We start from the raw sequence: 27,043 nt of genomic DNA on the forward strand, positions 1-27,043 counted from the left end.
TACATGCTTACCTCGGATTCTCATTGAACTCAATGGGACGCAGAGTACAGGATTGCACTGTCAGGCCACAATCCTGTACCTCCTTGGGAGTAAGCCCTATTAAGGACAGTGGGACTTAATTCCAAGTCAACATGCGCTGTTAAAACTAGGCTAGCTCCTGCTCGATGCCAAAATGGATTTCAAGTTGTACCAAGGGAGACATTTGAGCGTATGGGATCTATCAGCAGTAATTCAGATCCTCCTCTGGTGTGATCATTGGACTGTCGAAGGCACGCGCAGGCGGGTCACTTGCAACGCAGAGGCCAGAAGTCAATAAAAACGTGGTAGTCCTTGCAGCGGCAGCCGGGGAGGCACGGGCAGCCGCAGCCTCCCGCCTCGGCGCGCGCGTTTCAGCGGATTGCCACCGCGAGTCACGCATAGACGTCCGACAGGCAGGGGGCTGGGGCGAAGCGGCAGGAGACCCTCCTCAGCGGCCGCCCGCCCCACGGCTCCTCGTTCCCTGGGGCTGCCTGGAGATGCCCGAGCCGCGGCGGAGACTTGCGGGGCGGCGGGACCCTCCCCGGCGGCGACGCTCCCAAGCGCGGCGCGCAGGCCCCGCGGCCGATGGCGCGGGCCTCCGGCGCGCAGACCGCCCGGGGCGCCGTCCGCGGGCGAGCGGCGAGCGCGCGGCTGAGCGGCGGCGGTTGCAGCCCGGCTCGCAGATGGGGCGGCACAGGAAGGGGCTGGCTCAGGCTGGGGGCGGCGGTGCGCGGCCAGCCCGGCGGACGAATCCGGACGAGCAGATCCGGGGCGGGGGAGCGGCAGAAGAACAAAAGGAGGCGCGGCGAGCGAGCGAGGGAGGCGAGGCGGCGCGCCGGGCCGGGCCGGGCCGGGCCGGGCCGGGCCTGCAGCCGCGGGGCCGTGGAGGTGCGTATGCGGCGCGGCGCCCGAGCCGCTCCGGCGCGAGGGGGGTCGCGAGGGGCCGCGGCGGCGCATCTCGGGGGCTCTGGGCCCGAACAGCCGCGGGGGAGGCGGGGGAGGCGGGGGAGGCGCCGGTTCCAGCTTTCCCTGCGAGCGCGGCCGAAGCGGGGACTGCCGCAGCCTGGAATGGGTTCTTCTCCCGGTGCGCTGCAGCAGCCATTCGCTGTTCATCGCTTAGAAACGAGGCCACGGGGGAGGAAGGGGCTCTGGCCACATACTCCCGCGCCTGGAGAGAGTGCATATTAGGGGATTGCTTGTCTGAATGTGCCTGTAGAGCCTAAAGGCACATTCAGAAGCTTAGGTGACAATCTAGCAGATCAAGGGGAAGGAGCTTTCTCCCTGATGCAGTCCTTTCTCAGGCTGCAAGGAGATTTTGACATGTGGGCACTTTCAAATGAGGCATGTTGCATGTTCATTTTCATGGGTCTGAACCACATGATGTTCCTGAACATTTGAATCCACCCTGACACAGAATGAGGACAAAGGCAATCTTCCCAAATGACATACCTTATGAGCCATCGTCATCATACACACCTATACGGGGCTTTTTTTAGTTATGGGATCTCGTGGAGCAGGGCCAGCAGAACACTTTTCTCTGGCTCCTGGAGAGCCACTGTCAACCAGACCAGGACCCCACTGGGCTAAATGGATCTCTCTCTACTTAAGACAAATCCCTGTGTTCATGTATCTCTGATCAGGTGAGAGGGCAGAGGACCCCACGCCCTGCCCTGAGCATCTTGGAGGAAGGGCAGGATAAAAATGGAATCAGTAATATCCCTGACACTAGTTTGGACGCAGTTAGCTGTGAGCCCCCCTCCTCTCCCCAACAGACATGCACACAAGCCTTTCCACTGGTGCACCTCTTTTCTCTAGGCTGAATCACTGGAGCTAAAGGAGGAAAAAGTGGTATCTTCCCCCGCCCCGCCCCCAGGCTCCAAATTACTGTTAACACCTCTGCTGTTGCTGGTGATTCTGCTTTCATTTTCCTCATATCTCACTGGCTTAAGGGAGGATGTCTTGGTTATGGGGATTTTCTGAGTAGTGTTAAGAAACCCACAACCACTGAGTGGTATTCTCAGATCCATTCTGGTTTCGCTTAACACATCTTGTATATTTTACCTTCTCTGCAGCTGCAAAAGAAGAGTGTGAAGTGTGACTCAGAAAGCCCTTTGTTCAAACCTTATCTCAGCCACAACCTGACAAAGTGATCTTAGGGAAATTGTTAACTGTCAGCCACTCCATTTGCAACAAAAGGACAATTCTTCTGGCCTACTTTATAGGGCTGTTGTAGAGATTACTGAAATAAGGGATGTGAAGTGCCTTGAACACTCTGAAGTGCTATATAAATGCTAAGTATCACTGAGGCCTAGAAACTTCCTTCTATTTTAAAAATGAAAGTTGAGATTTGCAGGATGCTGCTGTTGTTGTTGTTCTTCAGTCGTTCAGTCGTGTCCGACTCTTCGTGACCCCATGGACCATAGCACGCCAGGCCTTCCTGTCCTGCGCTCTCTCCTGGAGTGTGCTCAAGTCCATATTCATTGCATCGGTGATGCTATCTAGCCATCTCATCCTCTGCCGTCCCCTTCGCCTTTTGCCTTCAGTCTTTCCCAGCATCAGGGTCTTTTCCAGAGAGTTTACTCTTCGCATTAGTTGGCCAAAATATTTGAGCTTCAGCTTCAGTATCTGTCCTTCCAATGAGCACTCAGGGTTGATTTCCTTTAGTATGGACTGATTTGACCTCCTTGCAGTCCAGGGGACTCGTAAGAGTCTTCTCCAGCACCACAGTTCGAAAGCAGCAGGATGCTGTATTATGCTTTAAATACCATATACTAGGGCTGTGCACCGCTTTGGTCTGAATCCCAAATTCTGAAGTGAATCGGGGTGAATTGGACCGCTTCGGTCTCAATCTGAAGTGGGTCCAGAGCGGTCCGAAGCGGATTGCTTCAGACAGTTCTGAAGCCCAGACAGCCTTGAACAAGTGTAACAACTTGCCAGAGAAGGGAGGGGGAGAGGAGGAGTTGGGAGGGGTGAACTGAGCCTTGGAAAGTGATGTCTAATAGGGCTGAACTTTTAACCCAGCAGTTTGTTTCCTTGCTTTGCAGTGCTTGTTTTTTGGCTCCCCGCCCTCCTCAGTTTTTGGTAATTCCTTCCCTTCCCATTTTTCAACTCTCTTGATCCTTATAAAAAACCCAAAGAATACAAAAAACCTACCCACAACCCCTTTTTTCTTATGTTAGGCTTTAGTGTTATTTCCCTTCCCCTCACCCCTTAGCTTGTAGGTAGTTTTTTTTCTTTCTGTATCTGCTTTTCTTTTGGTCTTGCGTGTGTGCACCATACACATTATTGTGCACAAGCAAACTGTGTGTGACCAAAGCAGTACCCTAATACACAGCCTAATATATTCTGTGGGGTAAAGCACTACACAATACACATCATATGAAGCATCATCACTGTTGCTGATTTTCCAAGACACTTTGCCTGTTGCTTGTTTTCCTTTGTGTACATCAAATGACCATAAAAAGAATATGATCAGGCTAGGCTATATGTATTTTTTAAAATGTTTCTTTCATCTTACCCTTCCTGGGGAAAAGGGCTGCCAAAATGATCAGGGGGCTGGAACAACTTTTCTATAAAAGGCTTCAATGTCTGAGCTATTTAATTTAGAAGAAAGGCAAATAAGGAGGGTGTTTTCTGAAATTATATGGAGTAGAGAAAGTCGAGCAGTGCAATTAATAAAGAAGCCCCATTGAGTTCAGTCAGTGTGACTTTTCCAGGTAATGAGCATTGCAATTTGCAGCCAAAGAGACGTTTAACTTTTCTTTCTTCCCTTAATGAGCGCCTCAGGTCAGTAGCAGATTTAGGACAGATGAAAGTACTTTTGCGCTTAAAAAAACTCTACACCATCGATAAGGGATAGTGACCTCCTAACTGCCACCTCAAACACCTTCTGATTAGGATCTCTAATCCTGTGTGGCTGACAGGTTTTTTTTACCTTTTGTTTTAGTTTCTGAGAAAAGGAAATTTTATGCATGGCTAGCATAAAAACTACTGGACCAAACTGTCTGAGGTTTCGCAGTTTCAGTCAGCTCCAGTGGAGCTGCCAGGTCCCCAAAGTTCATGTATTTATCATAAAAACTTTAAAAGTTATGGTCATTTCTGTTTTCCAATGGAAGTCAATGGCAAAATGTTAAATCTGAATAATTCAGATATCTGAATTTCGCTTCTGATCTGAATCTGAAGCGGATCGGGTCTGAATCAGTCCAAAGCGAATCAGGGCTGATTCAGAAGATCCAAATCAGCCTACAGAATGAATCGTGTGTGTGTGTGTGTGTCCATGCACAACCCCACCATATACTACTGGCTTGGTGGAATCAAGCTACATAGAACATAGGCAGTACTGAGTACAGTCTCTCCATCTGTGACTCCTCTTGTTTAATTTGATCTTCTCCTTACAAATAATCTGTCTTTCTTCCCTCCCAGTTGTGTTCCTGATTTCCCAACTTCTTTTTGCTAAAGTGCTACATAAAAGATATCTCTCTATTCCAACAGGTTAGAGATGATAGAGGAAGAGAACCTAGTGAAAAAGGACAAGACTCCCTGGAGGAAGAGGAGGAGGAGATTTTTCTGGAGGAAGAGTGTAAACAGAATGACGAGGGCAAAAGAGAAGAAACAGAAAAATATTAAATAGATGTTTTCCAGATTCCTGGGGATTTAGAAACCTCTGACAGTGAGTGTGTAAAGCTGTGTTGTGAGAGGGAACTGCTGTGGAACCCAGCAAAGTCACAGTCCACAAAGAAGGAAGAATCTATAAATGCTCTGATTGTGGAAGAATCTTTGGGATTTTTTTAAAAATGGAAAACATTATACAAATTCTCTGGGGAAAAATAATATTTTTCAAATGCCGTTCGCCTCTTCTCAGTCACCAAAGAACCCACACCGAGGAGAAACCTTATGTCTGCCATGAATATTTGAAATGTTTCAGTGACAACTCTGCCCTTGTGAAGCACCAAAATAACCATGCAAGAGAGAAATCTTCCACCTGTCTTGTGGTAGGGAGAGCTTTTCCCAAAGCTCAACCCTTATTGCACACCAGAGAATGTGAACTGGAGAGAAACTGTAGAATCGCCTTGATTGTGGAAAGAGCTTCAACGTGAGCTCTGATGTTGTTGCTTATCAAAGAATCCCCAGAGGAGAGAAGCTTTTTAAGTGCTCTGTCTCTTTGAAAGGCTTTCTGGTCAGCTCCCATCTCATCAGACACTTGAGAATGTACACAGCAGAGAAATCTTGTATTTACTGAGAAGGACAGGAATGCTCCACTTCATTGTACATAAGAGAATCCACAGTGGTGAAAAATATTATCTGTGTTCCAAGTGTAGGAAGAACTATCTGATCTCAGATACGGTCTAGCATCAGAGAATTCACACAGAAACCCTACAAATGCTCAGAGTGTAGAAAACACTTCAGCAAAAAGTTATGGCTTAAGAAACATATGTGAATTCACACAGGAGAGAAACCTTACATATGTTGGAACTCGCACCTGATTGGGCATCAGAAAATGCTCATTGAGTAATTTAAAAATCTCTGTTGAGACTGAAGATTCATCTCCGTAATTGCAGCTACTGTACAAGAGGTAAAGCCAAATATCTCAAATAATTGGCTGTTCCTCATCTTCCAAAGGATATTTTGTCCACCTCACACCCATATTGCAGGAATATCTTCAGGAAATAAGACCTTGGATGAGGTTGGATATGCTGCCAGTATGTTTTTAAAATGTCCATTTTTTTCTCTGGCTCTGGTTAAGATCTGTTTTCTGGGTTTCCTTCTCTCCATCCATTTTATAACTGGATCCTAGAATCTTCCCTGGATTATCTACACTTTTTTTGTTACTAGCTTTAAAATGTCATCCTACTACAGACACCTTCAGACATGTCAACTCCTAAGTTCTCTTAGGGTGCAATCCTATGCATGTTTAGACAGAAAGAAATCCTGCAACTCCCAACATGCTCGGAGATGTAGGATTTCTTTCTGTCTAAATATGCATAGGCTTGTGCCCTTAAAGGCAGTGGATTTTTGTGACTCCCCTGATGGATTTCAAGTAAACACTCTGATTTCCAGTTGGCTGTTCCCAAACTATGTTGCGTCAGGCGTCACCCCCAAGTAACTATTTTGCACCCAGCTCTGGTTAATGGACCTTGAGTTTCTAGTAAAAAACAAAATAGATCCTGGAAGCCTGACGTCTGCCTACACCTGCTGTACAGTGTGGAATTGTTTTGTGCGCTCTCTTTTTTTAAAAATTAAGAATAGCACACTAGAACAGAAAGAGAGAAAAAGCAGGCAAACGACACCGAGAAGGAGGATTAATGTTATGTAGTTGATAATTATTCCAGAAAATAATGTTAATCGTACAGTTTTTATAAATGTCATCTAAAAAAATACTCTTTATTTTCTGGAATAACATGCATCAGCATACCATTCATCCTTATGTATTGTCATAATTTGTCTGTTTTTCTAAACAGTGTAATGATGCCAATACTTACTGACAGGGCATGGAGAAGGGTCATGGAAGAAACTGCACATTCTTCAGCACCCAGAGTTAATGACCCTTTCTTTGTCATGACCCCCAGTACTCAGAACTTCCAGTGTGTAGCAGAGGATTCTGATGAGGATGAGGCACAGGCAGCTTGCTCGAGGGTAAGACAGTGCCTTATTCAGGGCTGTCCTGTTTCAGTTTATTCTGTGTTGTGGGGGTGGGGGTTGGGGTTGGGGGTCAGTTGTTTGGCCTCCTTGTGGGGAAATCTAACCAGCAAACTTGTGAACATTTATTTATTCATTCATTCATTCATTCATTATGTTCATGTTCTGCCTTTCCTCCAAGGAGGCCAAGGTAGTGTGACCCCCCTCCACTCCATTTTATCCTAACAACAACAGCCCTGTGAGGCAGGTTAGGCTGAGAGTCAGTGACTGGCCTAAAGTCACCCAGTGAGCTTCATGGATGAGTAGGGAAATGGGTTTTGTTGGTTTATTGTTCTTACGCAAAATTAACACAATTTATAAAAAATAAAATTTCAGAAAGGTTTGACAAAAATTTGGTATATAAATGCAGCAAACGAGTAAATACAGTTATTAAAGGTGCAATCCCATGGGGATAGTCAGCCTCCTCCGAACTTGGAGGCGGCCGACTGTCCAATGCAGGGCGGGCGGTGCACGGAGGGGATCTTCTCCACGCTCCAGCCACCCTGCATTTGCGTCTAGATGGCCGATTTCAGCTATCTAACCAGGGTGCCATGGGGGGTGGGAGGCCTGACAACGCACAGGAAGCGTCGTACCGGTGCTTCCGCAGTCCCTTCCCCACCCCCAGGAATGCCCCCTTTTCAGCCGCTCTGTGCTGCTCTTCCGAGCGTAGAGCTGGGAACAAACCACGCCTCCTATGAGGCGGCAGGGGAAGGGCGGGGAGTTGGATTTCTGGGAAGTGAGCTCAGAGTGCCAGCTCCGAGCTTGGTTCCCATAAACTGGAAAATCCTATGGCTGTTTAGATGCTGTCTAGTGGCCATAGGATTGCGCCCTAAACTAATTAAATGCACATAAAGGATGACCATGAAGTAAACCATGATGATTATCTGGAAATAATAAGCAGTTATGGAGCAATGGGAGATAAAATCACAGCTTCGATTTGGTCTTGATCCTACCCAGTGGCCAGTGAGTGAATGGTGTGTCACAATCTCCTCTGTTGGCATATGGGAGAGGGCAATATCAGGGATGCCCATTATGAGGTGCCAGAGCCTGATTGGGTACTGGCGCTACAACACAACATGCGAGACTTAATGTACCAGCCAGACCATCAGTGGAGTGAAGAGCAGGTCCCTCCTGTTTAAGCATCAGCCACTATAGGATAGCAAAGCTCAGAGCAACAGTGGCATTCTCAGGTGGAAAACAGAGCTGAAGCAACTTGGGAGTTGATTGCTGCAATGGCTGCTGCTCATAGAACGAGAAGGAGAACCCATCTTCCAAGGAGAAGGAAGCAGACAGCACGCAGGAAAACAGTGCATAGGAAGCTCTTGCCAAAGCGGAGAAAGCAAAACATAAAACGGAATCAGGGGCGGAAGATGGCAAGAAAGGTGGGCCCCAAAGATGGCAAGCATGATGGGCCCCAAAAGCCGGCAATGAAGCGTACCTGCGATGAGTTTGTGTCGAAAGTGCTGCGTCGCCTGCACCAGGACAAGATACCCATCTCAACCAAGGCCAAGGGGAAGATGATCTCCTTTATAAAAAGGTTCTACAACAATGTGTCCGATCAGGCCAAGTGCAGCAAGAGAGCCAAATTTAGCTGCACCATAGGCACCAAGGAACTACAAAATGCACTGAAGCGGGTGATGCGCAAGAAGCAAGCCATGGACTTGGTCCAAACCATCCGCAAAGTGTCCCGCCGCCGCTAGAACAACATTGCTTCCGCTTCCCCTTTGGCTGGCACAAGTGAGATATACAGAGGAGAAGGGAAGGGAAGAACAAGCCAGCCTTCAGAAGAAAAAAGGAGGAAAAAACACCACCCAAGCTTCCACCTGAAGAAAAGTCCCGATGCGGCCCTAAAGATGCTGAGAAACTCTTCACTTCAGAGGGAACAGCAACTCAGATTAGCACAGCGACCAACCACCCTCGATGAACTAAGAAGGGATCTGAGCAGCGGAAGAATCCTCGCATCTTTGGAAAATCTTTTGGAGGGGAAACATCAAAGGAATATAATAAAATGGGGTTTTACCAGGTTCTTTAGCTTTGATGTGGTTTCCATTCTTTTAAGTCATGTCAGATCTTGGAGTTGCTACATGGGAGGTTTAGTGGGAACCTCCTTGTTCACCTCAAAGGCACTAGGAGAACAGGAAAAGTGGGTGTCAGACAGGTGGTTTCATATCCCCAATGGATTAATAATAGTACACCTGAGAGGGGAGGAAGAACTGAAACAGAACTGGATGCTTCTAAAACCTGAAAGTATTTAGGGTTTGATCCAGATTTAGTCATACGTTGGACAGACCCACTGAAGTCAATGGGGCCTAAGTTAGTCATGAGTCACTTAAGTCCCATTGACTTCAATGAGTCTTCTCTAAGGACTAAAGGAGCTTCCAGATTAGGCACTTATTGCGCTGTCACTGAATTTTATTGGATGTGTGTATGTGAGTCCCAATGACATCATCTTCCATTTGTGGCCCTTCCATCATTTCCTGATGCTTCCTTCATTTTCTTCCCACAGAAAAAAAACATGAAGGAGGGAAAGACAGAATAGCTGCACAAACCCTTTTGAGTGGTAGTACTAAGAGTCATCCATCTGGAAGCACCCTGAGTCTGGATGCAACCCATACTATTATGCCCAGACTCTGTTCTGTACAGCGTACATGAGAGTTCATGTACTGTCCAAGACAGTTCCATTCATTTCTCCTTGCCTTTCTCCCATTGTGGAACTCAAGGCAGCATCCATGGTGGTTCCCAGGCAATCTCCATGCCAGCCACCAGTCAGTCCCATGCTTGCTTAGATTCTTCAAGGTGGCTGTATTATGTGCCTTCAGACCACACTTGAGGACCAGTGTGGGTTTTAGCTGTATCACCTACCCTATCCCCAAAGCTCGTGGCAGATAACAAAAGCATAAATCTCAGCAAATTCAAACGAGAAATGGAAACGTCCCCTCTCTTTGCCAAATTAACACTGAACTCTCAAGTTTAAACTAAGCCCATTCTTGTGCTGCAGTTGGCTCTTGCACCATTAATCTCATAGCAGGTTCCTTCACCTTGTGCCAATGACTGTGGCAGAAGAAGACACAATTCTTTCTCTGGAAGAGGCACTGCCTTAAGAAGCATTAATTCAACTAAGGCTGCAAGCCTGTACTCACTTTCCAGGGAGTAAGTCACATTGAAGTCAATGGGTCTTGCTTCAGAGCAGACACACAGAGGACTGCATTGTAAAGGGAACTGTTTCAACATTTCCTGGATGCCTCCATCTCTTCAAAGCAAAAGCTATCATTTGGGCAGCCCAGTTAACAAAGGAGCTTGCTCTCAATTCCAGATTTCAAGAAAATGTTCTTGGGCTAGACTTACTAGCCCCGTCAAATTGAAAATCTGGCGATCTTATTGTGGAGCTGTATGCATACTATGCAGAGTTAGTTGTGTATGTCTGATTTTTGGGCTTGCTTGTTCATACTACAGGCTCTAAACATAGGATGTCAAATCCAATGGAAAGATTTCCCAGACAGTTGCTGTATTCTTCTGGCGAAGATCTACTATTAAAGTATGCTCGGAATCTGCATCCTGAATGTTTGGTCTTCCTGATATTTTATCCTACTAAGGGGTTGCAGGGGCAGAGTGGGCGAGAGAGAAATTTTTCATTCGTGGTTGTCTTGGAACCACAGAGTTCATAAAATGCAAAGCCTGCAGTCTTAAATGCTTACTAGGGAGTAAGCTGTAAGGAACAAAGTGGTACTTATTTCTGAGTAAACATGCATACGATTGTGCTGAAAGAAGCCTGTGGCCCCTCAGTAAAATGTGGCTCTCATTGTTTGTAAACCTATTTGTGACAGTTACATGGTAGTAAACTGTGCGGGGTAAAGATAAATTTAGGTCAGAACAAAATAGGTTTCCTACATCCTAGAAACACACGAGATAAACCAGAGATGGGGAACTTTTGCTCCTCCAGATGTTGATGAACTCCCATCATCCCTCATTGGGCTGTCTGGGGCTGATGGGAATTGGAGTCCAACAACATCTGGAGGGCTACATGTTCCCCAGCCCTCGGCTAAATGGTCTGGAACCCTCGGAGCAGGCTCTTCCCTGGGTACCGTCTGTAAAGAAAGATCTCTGTGGGTGAGCGTTCTCTGCGGAAACACCACAGATTTGGCCTTCCCAGGGATGTCATTACTACCCAGTTGTGGACACCATTTACAAGACTTTTACATCCTCCAAAGCTTTTCAAACTTAATGTGGTGCTTTATTTGGATCATTTATTACTATTCCTTTTGACATTTATTTCAGTTCATATGGGTGTGTGTGTGTGTTTTCATTCCTCCTCTCAGTTTTATGTCGTTTTAGTGTTCTGCATCATAGTGGACATTTTAAATGGACAAAAACAATAACAGTGCAATCACGTACATGTCTGCTCAGAAGTAAATCCATTTGAGTTCAATGGATTTAGTCCCAGGTAAGTGGGTATAGGATTGCAGCCTAGCAGCACAATCCTATACATATCTTCTCAGGAAAAAGTCTCATTTAACTGAATGGAGCTTATTCCCAGGTAAGTGGGTATAAGATTGTAGTCTAAATGTTATATATAGAGAACCTTGGGCATTTGAAATAAGCAGCCTCTTTAGACAGTTGGCAGCAATTAGGGAATCCTCATTAAAGTTGATACATAGCATCTCAAACCAGTAAAATCATGCCATATTAACAAAGGTATCTGCCTTGTGTGCCAGAGGGGCTATAAAGAATGAGGATCCTTATTCCAAACGTGGTGGTCCTGCCCCTATGTCCAGATATTTTGGAAATGATTTCAAAGTAGTGCACTTTCAGTTACACCCCCTGTTAGCACTCCTCTCTGTTTTCAAAGACTTGAAGTGGGGGGCAGGGGGAGACTTTTCATGAGGAATGTTTCCAGTTATTGGTAGGAAGTGCCAGAAATAGAGATTGCCAAAAGCTGGAAAACAGCCACAGGATATACAATTCATGGTTGGTTCTCAAGGGGTGGGCAGATTACTCTTGCAGAGAAATTGGCACATCACAGTAGTTTATAGTGTTACCAAACTATTTTTAGAAACATGGTTCCCCTTTGTATGTAAAGGAAGGATTTTCTGGGCAGAGTTCAATGCTGGCCTACTCTTCCTTCTGGAGAGATGACATTACTTGAAAAGAAATTCAAACATCAATTCATAATTAACTGTTAAAATATGTTGACAAATGATAACTATGCGACCCATTGATCTTCCTAGTGTGTGGATATTGTTATTGTAACTATTGTATTGTTTTGTAGAATATATGTGTGTGTGTATATATGAAAGACAGACTAACAACAGAGTATTCAAAAATATATTTAAGCTAAATGTTTCAGCTTCTGCCCTCATCAGTAGCTATGCTGTTAAATGGATATCAGGAGTGGCAGTCTGGAAAGCCTGGTAATTCGATTACCACAAGATAATTAAAGATAGTTACCCTATCCTATTGTGCTCGTTTAACAGAAGCTGTTAATTTTCCACCATGCATTGCATTCAGAAAACCACCCAATCTGCGTAAATTTTTAGTTAAGGCTTCACTTAAACAAGATACTTGCAACCCAGGATCATACCATTGTAAGTCAAAGTGCTGCATTACCTACAGTTATCTCCAAGAAACCACTTCTTTCAGGAGCAGTTACTAACAAAACATATTGCATTAGGCAATCGTTAACGTGCATTTCTACTAATGTGGTTTATTTAATTGAATGTTAAAAAAAGGCTGTTGTATGCAATATGTAGGGAAAATTACAATGGACCTATGAATAAGATTCCGTAACCACAAATTTGTGATTCTTACCAAAAAAAACTGGAGCAGCCTGTTGCAAGACATTTCAACTCACCTTCACATGGATTTACAGTTGCTTCCAATAGAATAAACAAAAGACAATGACATGATTGACAAAAGGGAAAATTTCTGGATATATAGACTGAGAACTCTTAGTCCCAATGGTCTTAATCTGGAGCACAATTCGTAGGCATTATACCACTCATGCCTCTGTTTTTTATTCCTAAGGAACTTTCACCTCTGGGCATTCCAAACTGCCACACCCGATACCTGTGCTAACAGCACAGCTACTGATGAAGGCAAAAGCCAAAAAGTTCAGTTTAAATATATTTTTGAGTTCTCTGTTGCTTGTCTTATATATTTTACATTAAGACTGACTGCATCCACAGTGGATCCAGAGCCTCCTTGTTGTTCTGCTGTTGTGCCGCTTTACACCAACTTCTCTCTCTCTCCATAATTTTGTAAAGGAATCGAAGACACATATGGATGATCCAAACCCTGCAATTTTTATTTGGGCAAAATCAATCTCAGGTTGCTGAGATTATTCTGAATCAGTACCAAAACAAAATAAAGCACAGACCTAATACTCAATTTTTAAAAATTTATTTTAGAATATTTATAAACTGCTTCCTATTTTAAAAACCCTGAAGCAGTTGATTCACAACATATTACACCATTAAAAGCAGAACAGCATTTAGATAAGTTAATGGTTGGGGAAAGCCAGGGTAAACAAGTAAGTTTTTAGTAGAATGACAGGAGGGGAGGCCATTCCAGAGCGAGGGCGCTAACAAGAGAAGACCCATTGCCATACTGCTGCCAGATGGGACTCTAGGATGTGGCACAGGCAGACAGGCCTCCCCCGAAGATTGTAGTAGTCTATATGGGGGGAGACAATCTTTCAGGTAACCAGGTCCTAAGTTGTTTAATAGTTTTTTCAACAATTTTGAGAACCCATTTGTGAAGTAATAGCCAATGCCCAACAGGTTTACACCTTTAAGAATGTCTATATTTGCCAAAAGACTCTTCTATTATAGCAGAGGTCATCAACCAACAGCCTGCATGCTCCATTCCAATGGTCCACACAAATGTTGTGGAAGAGTCCAAACTATTTGTGTTTGGCTCTGCACTTGATTTCTTTTTCTGACAGTGGAGATTGAGGCTGTTTTGACCAAGGTCAGATTATCGAACAGGCTAACAAAGCCCTGGCCTTACCACCCTCCAGTCCAAATACAGTAGCATTATGAATGCTGAACCTGACTGAAGGCTAAAGCTAACAAACATTACATGCAACTTCATAGGACTTTGCTTCCCAAAACAGGCACATCCATCGCATTAGAAAGGCAACACTAGAGTTATTAAAATATGAGTGGTGTATGTGCTTTGATCTGTATTAAATAGTCCGCTGAAACTCAGCAATTTTCAAGTCTGTGAAGGAAAGACAGCAAAACATGTGAGCTTTGTCCTGAATACACAAAGACTAGGTTTTGGGTGCAGAATCTGGCTAGTGACAGCAGAAGGGGAAATCTTTCTAAATTCCATGAGGATGACATCCCTCAGGCTTGTTGGCTTCTAACTGACATGGGGAGGCAATGCCACTCACCAATACCTCCCTGAAATGAGGGAGATAAAACAGCAATTTGTGGCCCTTCAGATATTTTGGCCTACCACTCCCATCATCCCTTACCATTGGCTATGTTGGCTAGGGGTGATGGGAGTTGTAGGCCAAAGCATCTGGTGGGCCACAAATTGCCCATCCCTGATTCCTTTGTCTCATGGAACACTGGGGAATTGCTAGTTGATAGGAAGTTGCTGCTGATCTTATCTAAGTCTGACCATGATAGGATTATTTAGAACTCCTGTACTTGCTTTCTTTTGGTTACCTCTTGTTTCTCCCACACTCTTATATTGATCTTAAATAAACCTTAAAGATTTGGACACTGGAATGACTGGGTCTTTTGTCTAACCCACAGACCTGTCCTACCCATGCACCTAGACAATGTGTCCATGCTACAGGCTTGTAAGGATGAAGTAAAAGGAAGCTATGGACTGGCATCCTTGCCTGGTGGAGACCAGAAGGCTTGCTAATAGTGTTTCTCCACTCTGAGGTTAATTCCAGAAGCTCTTAAGTGCCTCTTGTTTGAGATTAAGGGGGTGGTGGCAGTCTATCCGTGAATAAAATAAAGCACACACTGCAGCCTGGTCTGCATTGAAGACAAATGGGGTGGCATTTATGGATTCAGACGCTGCTTTGATAAAGGAAGTCTGGTTATGGATATGCTAGCCAGGTTTCAGGAACCAGATTTATTCTCCCCAAACGTGTTAGGGATACTGATGAAATGGCTGAGGCTGTTCAAAGCTGATTTTCATTGCTAAATCATCTTCCAGGAGCCAAGGAGCTGTTAGATTCACAACTGCATCATAGCAGGGTATAGGTCATAATCACATTTAGTGTAACATGGTTCCTAGGCAACAATAAAGACAAAGCCACCCAATCACAACTCTCCATGTAGCTCCTTCATTTGCATACTGTTGTCTATAACTGATGGTGCCTGGCCAAAGTCTGGTGACATTTGTGGCAGGTGCTTAAGGAGAAAAGAACAATGGCTGCTAAACAGCAAGGCAGAAAGAAAACCAGGGATGTGAAGAGAAAGACCCAGAAGAAGCATCAGCAAGTCCAACGGAAGCAGAAGAAACTGCAGTCTCAAAAACAGAAGAAGCGCCAGTCTCGTCTAAAGTGTCAAGTCAAGCGGACGTCTGCCAAAAAGGCAGTGAGCAGTGAGCAAGAGAAGAAGATTTGTTCCCCAAGGCTGTTTGTATCCAAGATACTGTGGCAGATGCCCAAGGTGCGTATGGAAGCCAAGGCCAGGGGCCTGGTGAAGACCTTGTTGATGGACCTCTACAACCATGTGGTGACTGAGGTAGAAACCTTGAGCCAGAAGAACGAGTCATCCACCATCAGCTGTGCTGATGTGCAAACTGCCTTGAAGGGGGCCATGGAAAAGGAGTTGGCCAAGTACACGGCCGAGCCCACCACCAATGAGTGTGCATAGAAAAACATCCCTCCCCTTCTCCAGCTGGGGCAAGAAGGGAGAGAACCAAATGGTGCCCTGAGAAAGATCCTAATAATAACTGAGAGACTTTAAAAATCTTGCTGCCTTAATAAGCCTAAAAAATCCTGTAATCTACCACTTTCTGCGACACCAGTTTTACCTCCAACCATCTTCATTCCCAAACAATTATGAGAGACGGAAGAGTCGTGATTATTGGACTACAGACAGTATATGTTATGAGATTTCCCATCAGTCTGAACCAGAACAGTGGAGGCTGAGTGGGAAAAACAGCCATGATCAAATATATATATTTGAAAGAACTGTTTCTGAGGCAGTTTCTGAAAGGAAAAGAAACACCATATATGAACTTGTTCTTCCAATAAATCAGGATTTTTGCAGCTTTATTCACTTAAGTGTGTGTGTGTGTCTGTGTTTTGTTTTTTTAACTTGGGGATTTGTGGCTGGGTTGTGTGTTGACGATAAGCCACAGGTGCAGAACATCAGGCCCAGGGGCCAAATCTGGAGGCCCAATGTGGCCTTCTGGGTTTCCCAGATGGCCGTGCCACTTTACCCTGGCCACTGATTGTGGGGTGGTTTGTGGGCTTCTGAGCATTCCCTGCCCCCCATTCTAAAAAGCTTTAAATGCCTCTCCTAAAGTTTAGTTAATGGCAGTAGAAGCTTTAAGTTCCAGGCTATGGTCTGAAGGCACATGAAACAGCTATCTTGCTGAAGCTAAGCAGGTCTGGATTTGGTCAGTACTTGCAGGGAAGATTATCTGCGGTTAACATGTAGCCACCTTGAGTTCCACAACCGAAGAAAGATGGGGTGTAAATAAATAAATAAATGTAAGCTGATATATATGGTATTTTGATCCCACCCCTTTAGCTTTTGATCCCACCCCTTTTGCCTCCCCCCCCCACTGTGATGCAGCCCCCAAGAGCTTCTCCAAAGTGTAATTCGGCCCTCAAGCTGAAAGAGGTTCAACACCCTGGTGTAAACCAAGCTACACCAAATGTTGATTTACAAAGGCAGTAAAGGTATAAAGTTAAGTAGGATTTATACATTTAAGTAGGATTTATTTAAGTAGGATTTATGGAGATTTATAATTCTATTGTTTTTAAAAAATGGACGTAGCCCGTTTACACTTAGAAAAGGCTTCTAAGGTACTAAGAATAGTAATAGAATACATTCAACTATCTAAAAGAGTTCTACCTAAAATTATTTAAAATAAAATAAAAGACAGCCGCACAACCGCGGGGTGGGAGTAGGGGGTAGAAAATACCAAGTTACATGCAAGTTCATGTAAAGCTAATGTTAGCAACTAATTGGCACTGGGGTTGCTGCTAGCACCACCAGCATGTTGGGTGCTGTGTGAAATATAAAAATGGCTCAGTTGGTGCCCAGAGGTTATGGTATTTGCATTTGGAGTTGAGAGGGAAGGGCAAGGATTAGCACAGGGCAAGGATGAATGCAAGATCTGAGCGCTCAGTTAATTTCTCACTGGGAAAATGTTTACGAGGCAAGAAATAACCCCCTGGATTGTACTACTTGCCTTACACTTTAAGAATCCCTTCGGTTCCTCTGAGAGACAGAATGCCACATTTCTGATATCAGGGCAGGTCCTACTATTAGGCAGAGTGAGGTGGCCATCTCAGGCAGCAATGCTGCAGGGAGAGGAGTCTCCCATCTGGTGCAGTGGAGGCAGCCAACACTGAAGTAAAAATCTACTCGTGCCAATCTTGTTGGCTTCTGTACATGGAATGGGCTGGGGGAGGCATCATCTTGTTCTTCACCTCGAGCAGCAAAAGATCTTGGGCTGGCCCTGTGTGATGTTGTTACACTGCGGATTTGCAGTCCAAGCCCTATTTATAGCATGCTATATAAAATAACATAAAGAGGGGGAAGATTTGGGAGGCAAAAGAAATCAGCAGCAGAAAATACATTTAGGGTGCAATCCTATGTATGCTTAGACAGAAAAAAAGTCCTACAACTCCCAGCATTCCCCTGCCAGCATGGATTGCCCCGTTAACTTTTCTGAGAGGAAGAGCAACTGGGAGTTATACGCCTCAGAGTCATTTGATCTTCAGTACAGAGTAGGTAGGACAGCAAGAGAAGCAAGCAAGACAGATGTATGTTCTGTACAGATGTATAGTAATCTCTGGCAGCGCCCTGCTACAGTTACTATAGTTCGGTGGAGATGCTGAATGACTTAACAAGGCCATGATCTGCGGGCAACACTGACAAAATGGTGCCCAGGCAAGCGGCCCGGGAGCCGCTAGCATTTCCTAGGTCATCTCAGATCCAACGCCACCCGCAGAAAAGGGCATTCTCTTTCTTTCCCCCTTTAGCAGCAGATTTCTTAGGGAGAAAAATATCTCTGGCAGAAGGGACAAGCCAATCAGAAGCGAACATGGTTTCCCAGCTGATCGCAAATCCAGCGCCACTAAATTATTTTGCTCCAAATTATAGCTTGTTCTACAGCACTTTGGAGAACATCTCTCGTTACGCATTTTGGAGCGAACAGGCCGAGAAACACAGGAGAACCGAATCAGCCGAGTTTCCCCCTAAGCGGGAAGCGCCTGTGATTGGCTAGAAATGAGCAGTGCCAGCATAAGTCGCCAGAATCCAACCTTAGTGGAAATTGGCAAGTATTCTCCACCCCTCCCCTTCGTCTTTCTCTAAAAGTTGTGTATTCGGCCCCTTAGTAAAAAGTTGGCCGTTAGGAGGTAGAGGGGTGAGTCTGATTGAAAGAAAAACACAAGATATGAGAGAGGAAAAAACCCTAAGCGTCAGTGATCGTGCTCGATCGATTTTTAAGAAGTCTTTACAATTACAGATAAATTTAAATATGTGAGCAATATATTTACTTGCAGTGAGATTATCGCCAGTGCAGGCTGGTGGCGCCGATTTCGGTGGGGCAGTGGTACATTCTGGGCTTCAGTCAGAACCATCCAGAACTCTAAATGAGCTATCCAAGGTGCTGAACCCCATCCCCCAACTAGGTTCAGCACCTTGGATAGCTCCCTTAAGAGTTATGGATGGTTCTGACTGAAGCCCAGAATGGATCAACAGCCCCACCGAAATCAAAGCCACCAGCCGCTACTGGTTATTACACAGCAACAAATATATTTCGAAGGCGCAGCAAGGATTATTGCAAGAAGAAGCCAATTCTAGAACCTTATGGCAGTTGGAGAGAACTGAAATATAAACCTCGTGCAGCCGCCCAATTGGCTTGATTTGGGGGTTTCAGTTGTATGGTTTTCGGTGGGCGCAGAATGAGCCGACGCGGTTTGCAATTTAGCATTCAGACTTTAAGTATGAACGAGAACAACCGCAGCGGCGCTTATGGGCGTTATTTTCCCGCTGGAAGGAGGAGCCCTCGAAGGGTTCGTATGTGTTCCCGCCGGCTCCCCCACTTCTTTACTAAAAGGAATAATGTAATCGCCTGCCTGAAAGCAGCCTGCAAGTATTAGGGCCCCTTCTTCGCGTAGCTTAAGCGTGAGTGTCAGGATGGCCGAGTGGTCTAAGGCGCCAGACTCAAGGCTTCTACCTTCCCTGCTCTGGGTGTTCTGGTCTCCGAATGGAGGCGTGGGTTCAAATCCCACTTCTGACAAATCTCACTTTTGTGTTCAATTCTTTTTCTCCGTTCATCTCCCATAAACAAGATTCATAAAGCTGGAAGAAATAGCAAAAAAGCTTAAAGAAAAAATGCAAGCAAAAATAATAATCTTCCTGCTTGCGTTACTTACTTTTTCGTACATTTATGTTTATGAAGTCTTTCATGTTTCAAGTTCCTTTTGCTACTTGGAATGGATTTTGTGGGGTATAGAATTAAGAAAGGGGTACGAAGGGAGATACGTTTTTCTTTTTACCCCTAAACTTTAGCATTCTAAAGCATCCACTCTTCCGGGACACTTTGATTTATAAATGACGAACAGCTTCTACATGTCAGTTTTTACTTCTGCCCAGCTGAGAAAAGGGACAAAAGTAAGTTTAATATACTGTGTTGCATAACACGATTTATAGAGAGTTATAGAGCATTGTGAAATCCAAAAATTTATTTACTGTTATTATTACTTAAGTATGAATCCTAATATGGACTCCATATAGTTTTCTGCAAGATCGTATTGCAGCTTCCCTGGTGGTCTAGTGGTTAGGATTCGGCGCTCTCACCGCCGCGGCCCGGGTTCGATTCCCGGTCAGGGAACATCTTTTGGAGAGACGTTCAGGATACTACTTTTTGCAAATTATGCTTTATGTTTGAGGGTACTGAGAATAGTGTTTCCCTTTTTGCTTCTTTTTGTAGCTGGGCATTCTGAGGAAAATTAGTTTTAAAATTACTGAATAAAGAATTAAAATTTAAAATGTATAAGAAACCCCTGTCTAAACTGAGCTGATATTTTATTTTAATGCTGGATATTAGTTTGTTTGCTATTTTCGAATATATATTTGTTTTAATAACCACCAAATAAATTTTCCTTTAAAATAAAATTATTATTATTAGTAGTAGTAGCAGCAGCAGCAGCAGTAGCAGTATTTCTATACTGCTTTTCAGTTACACAAATCCCGAAGAGTTTGACAAAATACCACAATAAATACAACAAAGAGTACCATACCAGAGACTGATTCACAGACAGTTCATGTCTGGGGAAAAGCCAAAATAAAAAGATACATTTTCAATAAACGCCCCAAACATGCTAGCATTGAGGCCTCTGTACCGTAGAGGAGGGATCATTACACAAAGCGGATGTCACTGCAGAGAAGGCCTGTCTCCATGTCACTGCCAAACAGAAATCTGTAGGTGGTGGCATGGACAACTCTTAAGATCGTAGTAGCCTGGGAGGTTGGTATAGGGCAGGGGTGCAAAAAGTACCGCTTGTAGGCTGCATGAGGCCCGCCAAGCCATTTCTGCTGGCCTGCCAACCCCCCTGCATCTGCCACCACTGAAAACAATGTGGTGGCACTGCCTGGGAATTTCCCTTCCTTGCACAAAATCCAGCAAGGCGGAGCAGTAAATGCCCCACCCCCACCCCCTCAATCAAGAAGCATAGTCCCCAAAACCCACCAAGATATTTTGGTTCCTGAGGCAAAAAGTCCCATAAGCACCTCTGCACCTCCCTGGCAAGCAGTGGGTCTTCCCAGTTGCATTGTGCAAGCGGCCCCCACTGATTGCACAATGGTGATTTAGTGGCCCTGAGACAATCTGAAACGAGTGGAAACGCTAATTTCTGGAAGGAGGCAAGTTGGCGGAGCTTGCATGAGAGAGCTCCGCCAACCCGCCGCCTTCCAGAAACGAATGTTTCTGCTCATTTCTGGGCTTTCTCTAGGAAGCGCTAAGTCTCCCTTGCGTAAGTGGCGGGTCCTGCTTGCACAATGCAGTTGGTGGGACCCACGGCTTGCCAGGGAGGCGGAGAGGTGCTTATGGGACTTTTTACCTCAGGAACCAAAGTATCTTGATGGACTTTGGGGACTATGTATGGGGGGGGGGGGAGCATTTACTGCTCCGCCTCAGGCAGTAAAATGTCTTGGGCTGGCCCTGCTGCGACTTTATAGGATTAGGCACTACAATAGCCATGCTTTAAGGCTGAGCCAAAATCACCCCCAGTTTAAGTAATTTGTGTGTGTGTCTGCGCGCAAAACACTGCTGAAATTAGTGGCAGTGGAAGTGCTTCTCTTGGCAAGTGTCCCCAACTGCCACACTGAGTCCCCTCAGAACAACCCTGCATAGTGTTGTTCTGAAGAGACTTTGGGGGTGAATGGCAAACTCACACAGTGAACACTCGCACAGCGAAAAGATTCTTGTGGCACCTTAAAGTTTAACACATTTATTCTGGCCAAAGCTTTTACAGACTTTCATGCATAGAATCCTGCTACAATAATCAATTAACGGTTACCTCAGGCAGTTGGTGTCAAATGCTTCACTGCCACAAATGCAATACAATATCAATAAAATTGTGTATGACCGTGGGTAAAAAATCTGTGGGTAAAAAAATTTCCAGATGCAGTTACTAAAGTGGTTTGGGTAGTATCCAGGGTTAGTCCTATGTAGAGTAGACCCATTGAAACGAAGGACTAACATTCAATACTACCCTTTATATCCACCAGAGGGTGATCCTGCATAGTCTTTGAAATGATGGGTTCTGCTAGGAGACAATGAGAGCAGCTTCATGGAGATAAGCACATGATATTAAAATAAACTTTGAGCTGGTTTCTAGCGTTGTTGTTTAAATGGCAACTAGTACATATTGATGATACTTTGTGCAGGTGTTAGCTAGGCCATTTCAGGGCCACTGAAGTTTCGATACTTCAAATGGCTCTGAATACGGTTGCAAGGCTGTTAACTGGAACAAGTAAGAGGTGACATATTTTGCCAGTGTTTAAAAAGCATCACTGGTTTTGTCTTCAGCCAGAGGTTGAAGTGCTGGTTTTGATCTGTACAGTCAGGGCCAGTGTTAGGACCTGGTAGTAGGGTGGCAATGTGTCCTACTTTTCAGAACAGGCCTCTGTTTGATGGCATCCTGTATTTGAAGGGCTGTTCAGTCCAAGTCCGGTTTAAAGAGAAAGAACCATGTGAAGGGGCACAGGAAGGGCCTTGAAGTCGCCCATCCACACTTAACACCTGGACACCAGCCAGAGCAGCCCACACAGATTTCCTGATCACAGCCTTCTCCACTGTGGTGAGATGGATTGCATTTCTGTTTGCATTCTAATAATTGTTTTTAAATTTGCATCTATACATATACATTAGCCCATGCAAATTTTATGGAAATCTGTGTTCTCACTTGCCCTCCTTTGGGGTGAGGTATTTCCTCCTTTTTGGTAATGCATAAGTGGCCACCCTAATTCCTGGGCAGCTGCCAAGGTTGCCAGAACCCACTACTGATACTAGTTCTGGGCCCCAGAAGCTGCCTTATAGTGAGCCAGACCATGAGTCCATCCAGCCCAGTATTGTCAGCACTGACTGGAAGGGGCTCTCCAGGTTTTCAGGCAGGATTCTTTCCTAGTCCTACCTGGAGAAACCGGGGATTGAACCTGGGACTTTCTGCATGCAAAGCATGTGTTCTACCACATTGCTATAGCTTCTCCCCATGACACCTGGCAGCTGGGTCTAGCTGCCAGTTTAATTTCCAGTTGTGCCTCCAACATGACATCGCTCTGGGGTAATGTGGGAAATTAAGATGGTGGCTCCAACTCATTCCTCCCCCTGTGCTACTTGGAGCATGCCAGGTAAGCCTAGTAGCACCTACCTACCATAGGAGGAGGCCCACCAGATGGTACCTTGCCCAGAGTCCCCTCAAATCTGGAGCTCGTCCTGTATGCAGCCCTGTAAATAGTCTGGGTCTGGGGTATTTGAAAGATTGCCTGCTCCCACAAAAACCTACACAAGTTCTTTGTTGGAGGCCTAAGTCCTAGTACAGAGATTTCAGAGGTGAAGTGGTTGGCTATGAGGGATAGGGCCTTTTTGGTGGGAGTGCCTCATTTATGGAACCTCCTCCCCTTATCCAGCCAATTGGAACTTCATGAGCTAGCATTTTGGTGCCAGATAAAAATTATTTTGTTTACAGGGACATGTAATGGCTGTGTCTGACACTGCTTGCTGAAGCATCCTTTCTTTCTTACAAAAAAAAAAATCTTGTTAGGGTACAGCCTGCTGGGCATTTACATGATTACAGATGCCCATTTTATTATTTCTAGTTAAAATGTATTACCTCTTTCTACAACAAAATGGGAGTTATTCTTCAGTAAATGTATATAGCATCATGGCAGCAGAAACAAACACCATTTTATTCCTATAGTTACAATAGTGCCATGATTTCAGTAAGCTTAAAATGCGAAAAGGCACATGTTTAGAGTATGGCTTCAGGGTTGGCAAACTATTTTCTTGTGTTGTTGTTGTTCTAACATCAGGAATATAGAAGTTGTAAAGCATGGAATGAGGGGGTTGGGGTGCGGTGGGAGAGAGAGAGAAGTCAGTTGTGTGCATTGCAACTAACGTGATATATATATGGCCATCTAGGGGATGGTTTAAGACCAGGGTCTAAAATTACCTAGCTACACCACTGCAACCTTCTAAGGTAAAAGATTTTGAAGATTGTGGGTACTTCTAGACAAGTCTTTAATTATATCATCACCCTGCCTCATTCGTAGAATTTTACAGGGCGCGCAGATGTTGTCTTCCACTCATATCCCTCCTGTGTTTTACCATCACTTCTTCTGTCTTTTTTCTTGATGCAGACAATCGGTTAAGGAGAAAAAACCAGATTTGCTGCACTATGTCTTCCAATTCAAAATGCTAGGAGCCCTTCTTTTTGAAGTACACTGTGACATGTTCACACAATCACCACAGGACACCGTGGCTTAAATAAGTCACGGTGGGTTGTGGTGTGTGCAGGCAACTTCTGAATATTCAAACTGTGACACCAGCTTGTCGTGTCATCTGAACCCAGTGAAGGTGGGTTGTTGGCATGGTTAACAAATGACCCAGAACCCATGGGCTGTTTTAGGGTTGTGGGTGGCTTGTTAATCACAACAACTTACCAATAACTCACCCTTGCCAGGTTCAGAGGACACAGCAAGCTGTGGTTGTAGTCTGAATATTCAAAATGGCCACCCACACATGCTTCAGCTTAAATAACCCACTGCGGCCTGCTTGATCGTGCAAACCTGTCCAGCATATCACTCTTTTGGAATAATTGCTATCTTTATGGAATAATTTCCATTTCTTTCTAAATGCGTTTCATGATTTTTTTTGGTTATTTTGTTTATTAATGAATTTCTGTAACACTCTTCAACATCAGTTCCCAGTGCAGTTTACAAATTCTTTATATAAAATGTCATATTTCAAACCTTCTATTTACTGCATCAGACCAAGAAGAAGGGCTGCTGACTATTCATCCATGTCCTGCTGCTCTTTTAACAATTTCCTTTAAGTGTCTTCTCCTATAGCAGTCAGCAAGGGGAGCTTCTTCATGGGATAACTATGATCACCTACAAATTGCTGCAGATAAAGAAGCTGTCAAAGGTACAGCAGTAGGGACTGGTTGAAAATTGGCAACCTTTCCAAATATCTATTTAATCGAGAACACCATCGTCAACAGAGATCAACTAGGGCAGCCTTCCCCAACCTAGTGCCATCCAGATACTTTGGATTTCAACTCCCATCAGCCCCAGCCAGTGTGGCCAGTGGTCAGGAATGCTGGGAGATGTAGTCCAAAGCATCTGGAGGGCCCCAGGCTGGGGAAGGCTGATCTAGGGATTTCTGATATTGTCCCAACAGAAACTGGAGATAGCCATCCATATATGTCTGCAATCCATATATGGGTTTCATTGGGGGTCTGCCATTGGGGTCTGCCAGGCCCCATCATTGCAGGTTTTTAAGAAATCCCTGAAAACATGCTATTTTACTCTGGCCTTCCCCGATACATTTTTAATGTTTTTCTTGTGTTCGTCTTGTTTTTAATTCCGCATCATGTGTTTTATTGTTGTACACCACCTTGGGCAAATTCCTGCCCTGAAAGGTAGTCAAGGAATATTTGAAATAAATAAATAGATGTGGAAAAACACATTCTGGGCATGATAACCAAGCTTAAGGTTAATGGAAGGAACACATAAGTATTCTCTCAAAATTAGCCAGGGATGATGGTGGTAGCTGCAGTTTTGGAGAACTGATTTTCTTTGCAGAATTAGAAACACAAGATGAAATCACGGTCTACCAGAAGCCAGTAAATGCTTGTGCTGTTGTAACTCATAACTGGATTATAGCAAAGGTTAAGTCATAATCACATCCTGTGTAACAATGGTTTCTGGGCTACAATAAAGGCAGATGCCACCCAATCAGCACTCCCCATGTAGCTCCTTCATTTGCATGCAGTCGCCTATAACTGCCAGTGCTCGCAAAGGTGTAGTGACATTTGAAGGCAGGGGCTCAACTAGAATAGAACAGAAGAGAGCAACAGAGCAATGGCTGCCAAACAGCAAGTGAAAAGGAAGGCTGGAGGTTTGAAGAGAAAGAAGCTCCAGAAGAAATATCAGCAGGCCAGACAAAAACAAAAGAAACTCCAGGATCGAAAACAGTCGAAGCTGCAGTCTTGTCTTGAGCATGGGGTCAAGCAGACACATGCCACTAATACTGTAAGCAGTAAGGTGGTGAGAATCTGTTCCCCTAAGCTATTTGCATCCAAGATGATGCGACAGGTGCTAAAGGCATATATTGAGGTCAAAGCCAAGGGCTTGGTAAAAACCTTGTTAACAGATGTGTACAACCACGTGGCAACTGAAGTAGAGAGTTTGAGCCAGAAGAGCCAGCCTTCCCCCATCAGCTGCACCGATGTACAAACTGCCTTGAGGGAAGCCATGGCCAAGGAGTTGGCCAACCATTCGGCCAAACCCGTCAGCAGTGAATGTATTTAGAGAAGCATCCCTCCCCTTCTTCTTGGGTGACCTCCAACAGAGACAAGAAGGGAGAGGACCAAGCGTTGCCCTGAGAAAGATCCAAATACCCAAAGGACCTTAAAATATTTTGCTGCCTTAATATGTCTAAGAAATCCTGTAATCTACTGCTTTCTAAGATACCAGCTTCACCTCCAAGAATCTTCATTGCTAAAAACAATTCTGTTGTTTATGGGAAGTATTTAAGGACCTCCATGGGGAATTTCTGAGCCTAGGAGAGATACTACCTGGCAGTGGAAAAGAAGCATATATTGGACTATGGACGGTACATGCTAGAGATTTTCCATCACCGTAAGCCAGCATCAGCAAAGGCTCAGTGGGAAAGAACATCTATAATGAAAAAACGCATGAATGGTTTGTGAGGTGGTTTATGAAAAGAAAAGAAACACCATATATTATCTTGTTCTTCCAATAAATCAGGATTTTAGCAGCTTTATTCACTGATGTGTATATGTGTTGTTTTTAATCTGGGGAATTGTGGTTGGGTGGTTAGTGACTGCAAACCTAGCTACATAAAATGTTAACAAAAGGCATCAACGGCATCATATGAAGCAGAAATCAGATATCTGAAGTTCAGCCTCCACATCCATTCTAGATCATCATTTACGTTGCCTAGTGGCAATGGATTTTCAGTATGGAATAGAATGGTCAATAATCAGATCTTTATGATGCAGTTACCTGGGGTTCTGTTCTAGGCAGTTGCCAGCTGCAGATCAGATAGAGGTAGCTGCATGCTTTGAATTCATAGGTTAGACCATAGGAGGGGGTGTTTTTTCTTGGAGACATGGCAAACTAGCCAAGCACAGTAAAGTAACAGTTTATCTCTTGAACAGAAGGAGGAGGCAAGCAGAAGAGATGTATGGACTTAAAAAAAAAGGACATTTATTAGTAAAAACCAGCAATTATTCCAAGGCAGTTATATACACAATCTTGTTGACGTTTGATGTATCAAAACCACGCTTCTCCTAGTTCTTGGCTGCATTTCCCCATTAAAAAAGAACAAGCCCTTTTCTTGGAGTTTGTGTGGAAAACTGAATTCAGTGAATTCAGCTGGATTC

At 44.6% G+C, this 27,043-nt stretch overlaps 3 protein-coding genes and 2 non-coding genes across 7 annotated transcripts in view; 4 read left to right on the forward strand and 1 right to left on the reverse strand.

The window, feature by feature from the left end:
* LOC146355167 (zinc finger protein 692-like) overlaps window positions 1-783 on the reverse strand; it is a 31,046-nt gene extending 30,263 nt beyond the window's left edge. For all 3 annotated transcript variants that reach the window (XM_084840721.1, XM_084840723.1, XM_084840722.1), the window contains exon 1: window positions 12-783. The gene's annotated coding sequence lies outside the window, so the exon portion shown is untranslated. The remainder of the gene's footprint in view (window positions 1-11) is intronic.
* Window positions 604-8,719, forward strand: LOC146355168 (uncharacterized). The gene is made up of 2 exons (XM_084840772.1): window positions 604-906; window positions 4,510-8,719. Exons 1-2 carry the CDS (start codon window positions 604-606, stop codon window positions 4,642-4,644), a joined length of 438 nt encoding a protein of 145 aa, XP_084696898.1. The 3' UTR covers window positions 4,645-8,719.
* A 5,647-nt stretch (window positions 8,720-14,366) lies between these two features.
* On the forward strand, window positions 14,367-15,933 carry LOC146355169 (histone H2B-like). Its single transcript, XM_084832526.1, has one exon. The coding sequence runs from the start codon at window positions 15,087-15,089 to the stop codon at window positions 15,534-15,536; it is 450 nt and encodes a 149-aa protein (XP_084688652.1). The 5' UTR covers window positions 14,367-15,086; the 3' UTR covers window positions 15,537-15,933.
* Window positions 15,934-19,040: 3,107 nt separating this feature from the next.
* Window positions 19,041-19,149, forward strand: TRNAL-CAA (transfer RNA leucine (anticodon CAA)). The gene is made up of 2 exons: window positions 19,041-19,078; window positions 19,104-19,149. It is a non-coding gene; the product is annotated as a tRNA-Leu (tRNA).
* Window positions 19,150-19,671: 522 nt separating this feature from the next.
* TRNAE-CUC (transfer RNA glutamic acid (anticodon CUC)) lies at window positions 19,672-19,743 on the forward strand. Its single transcript has one exon. It is a non-coding gene; the product is annotated as a tRNA-Glu (tRNA).
* Window positions 19,744-27,043: the final 7,300 nt, after the last annotated feature.

This window comes from Heloderma suspectum, chromosome 2 (genome assembly GCF_057233095.1).
Source record: "Heloderma suspectum isolate Gila_16-S chromosome 2, 16-S_ref, whole genome shotgun sequence".
Taxonomy (NCBI): domain Eukaryota; kingdom Metazoa; phylum Chordata; class Lepidosauria; order Squamata; family Helodermatidae; genus Heloderma; species Heloderma suspectum.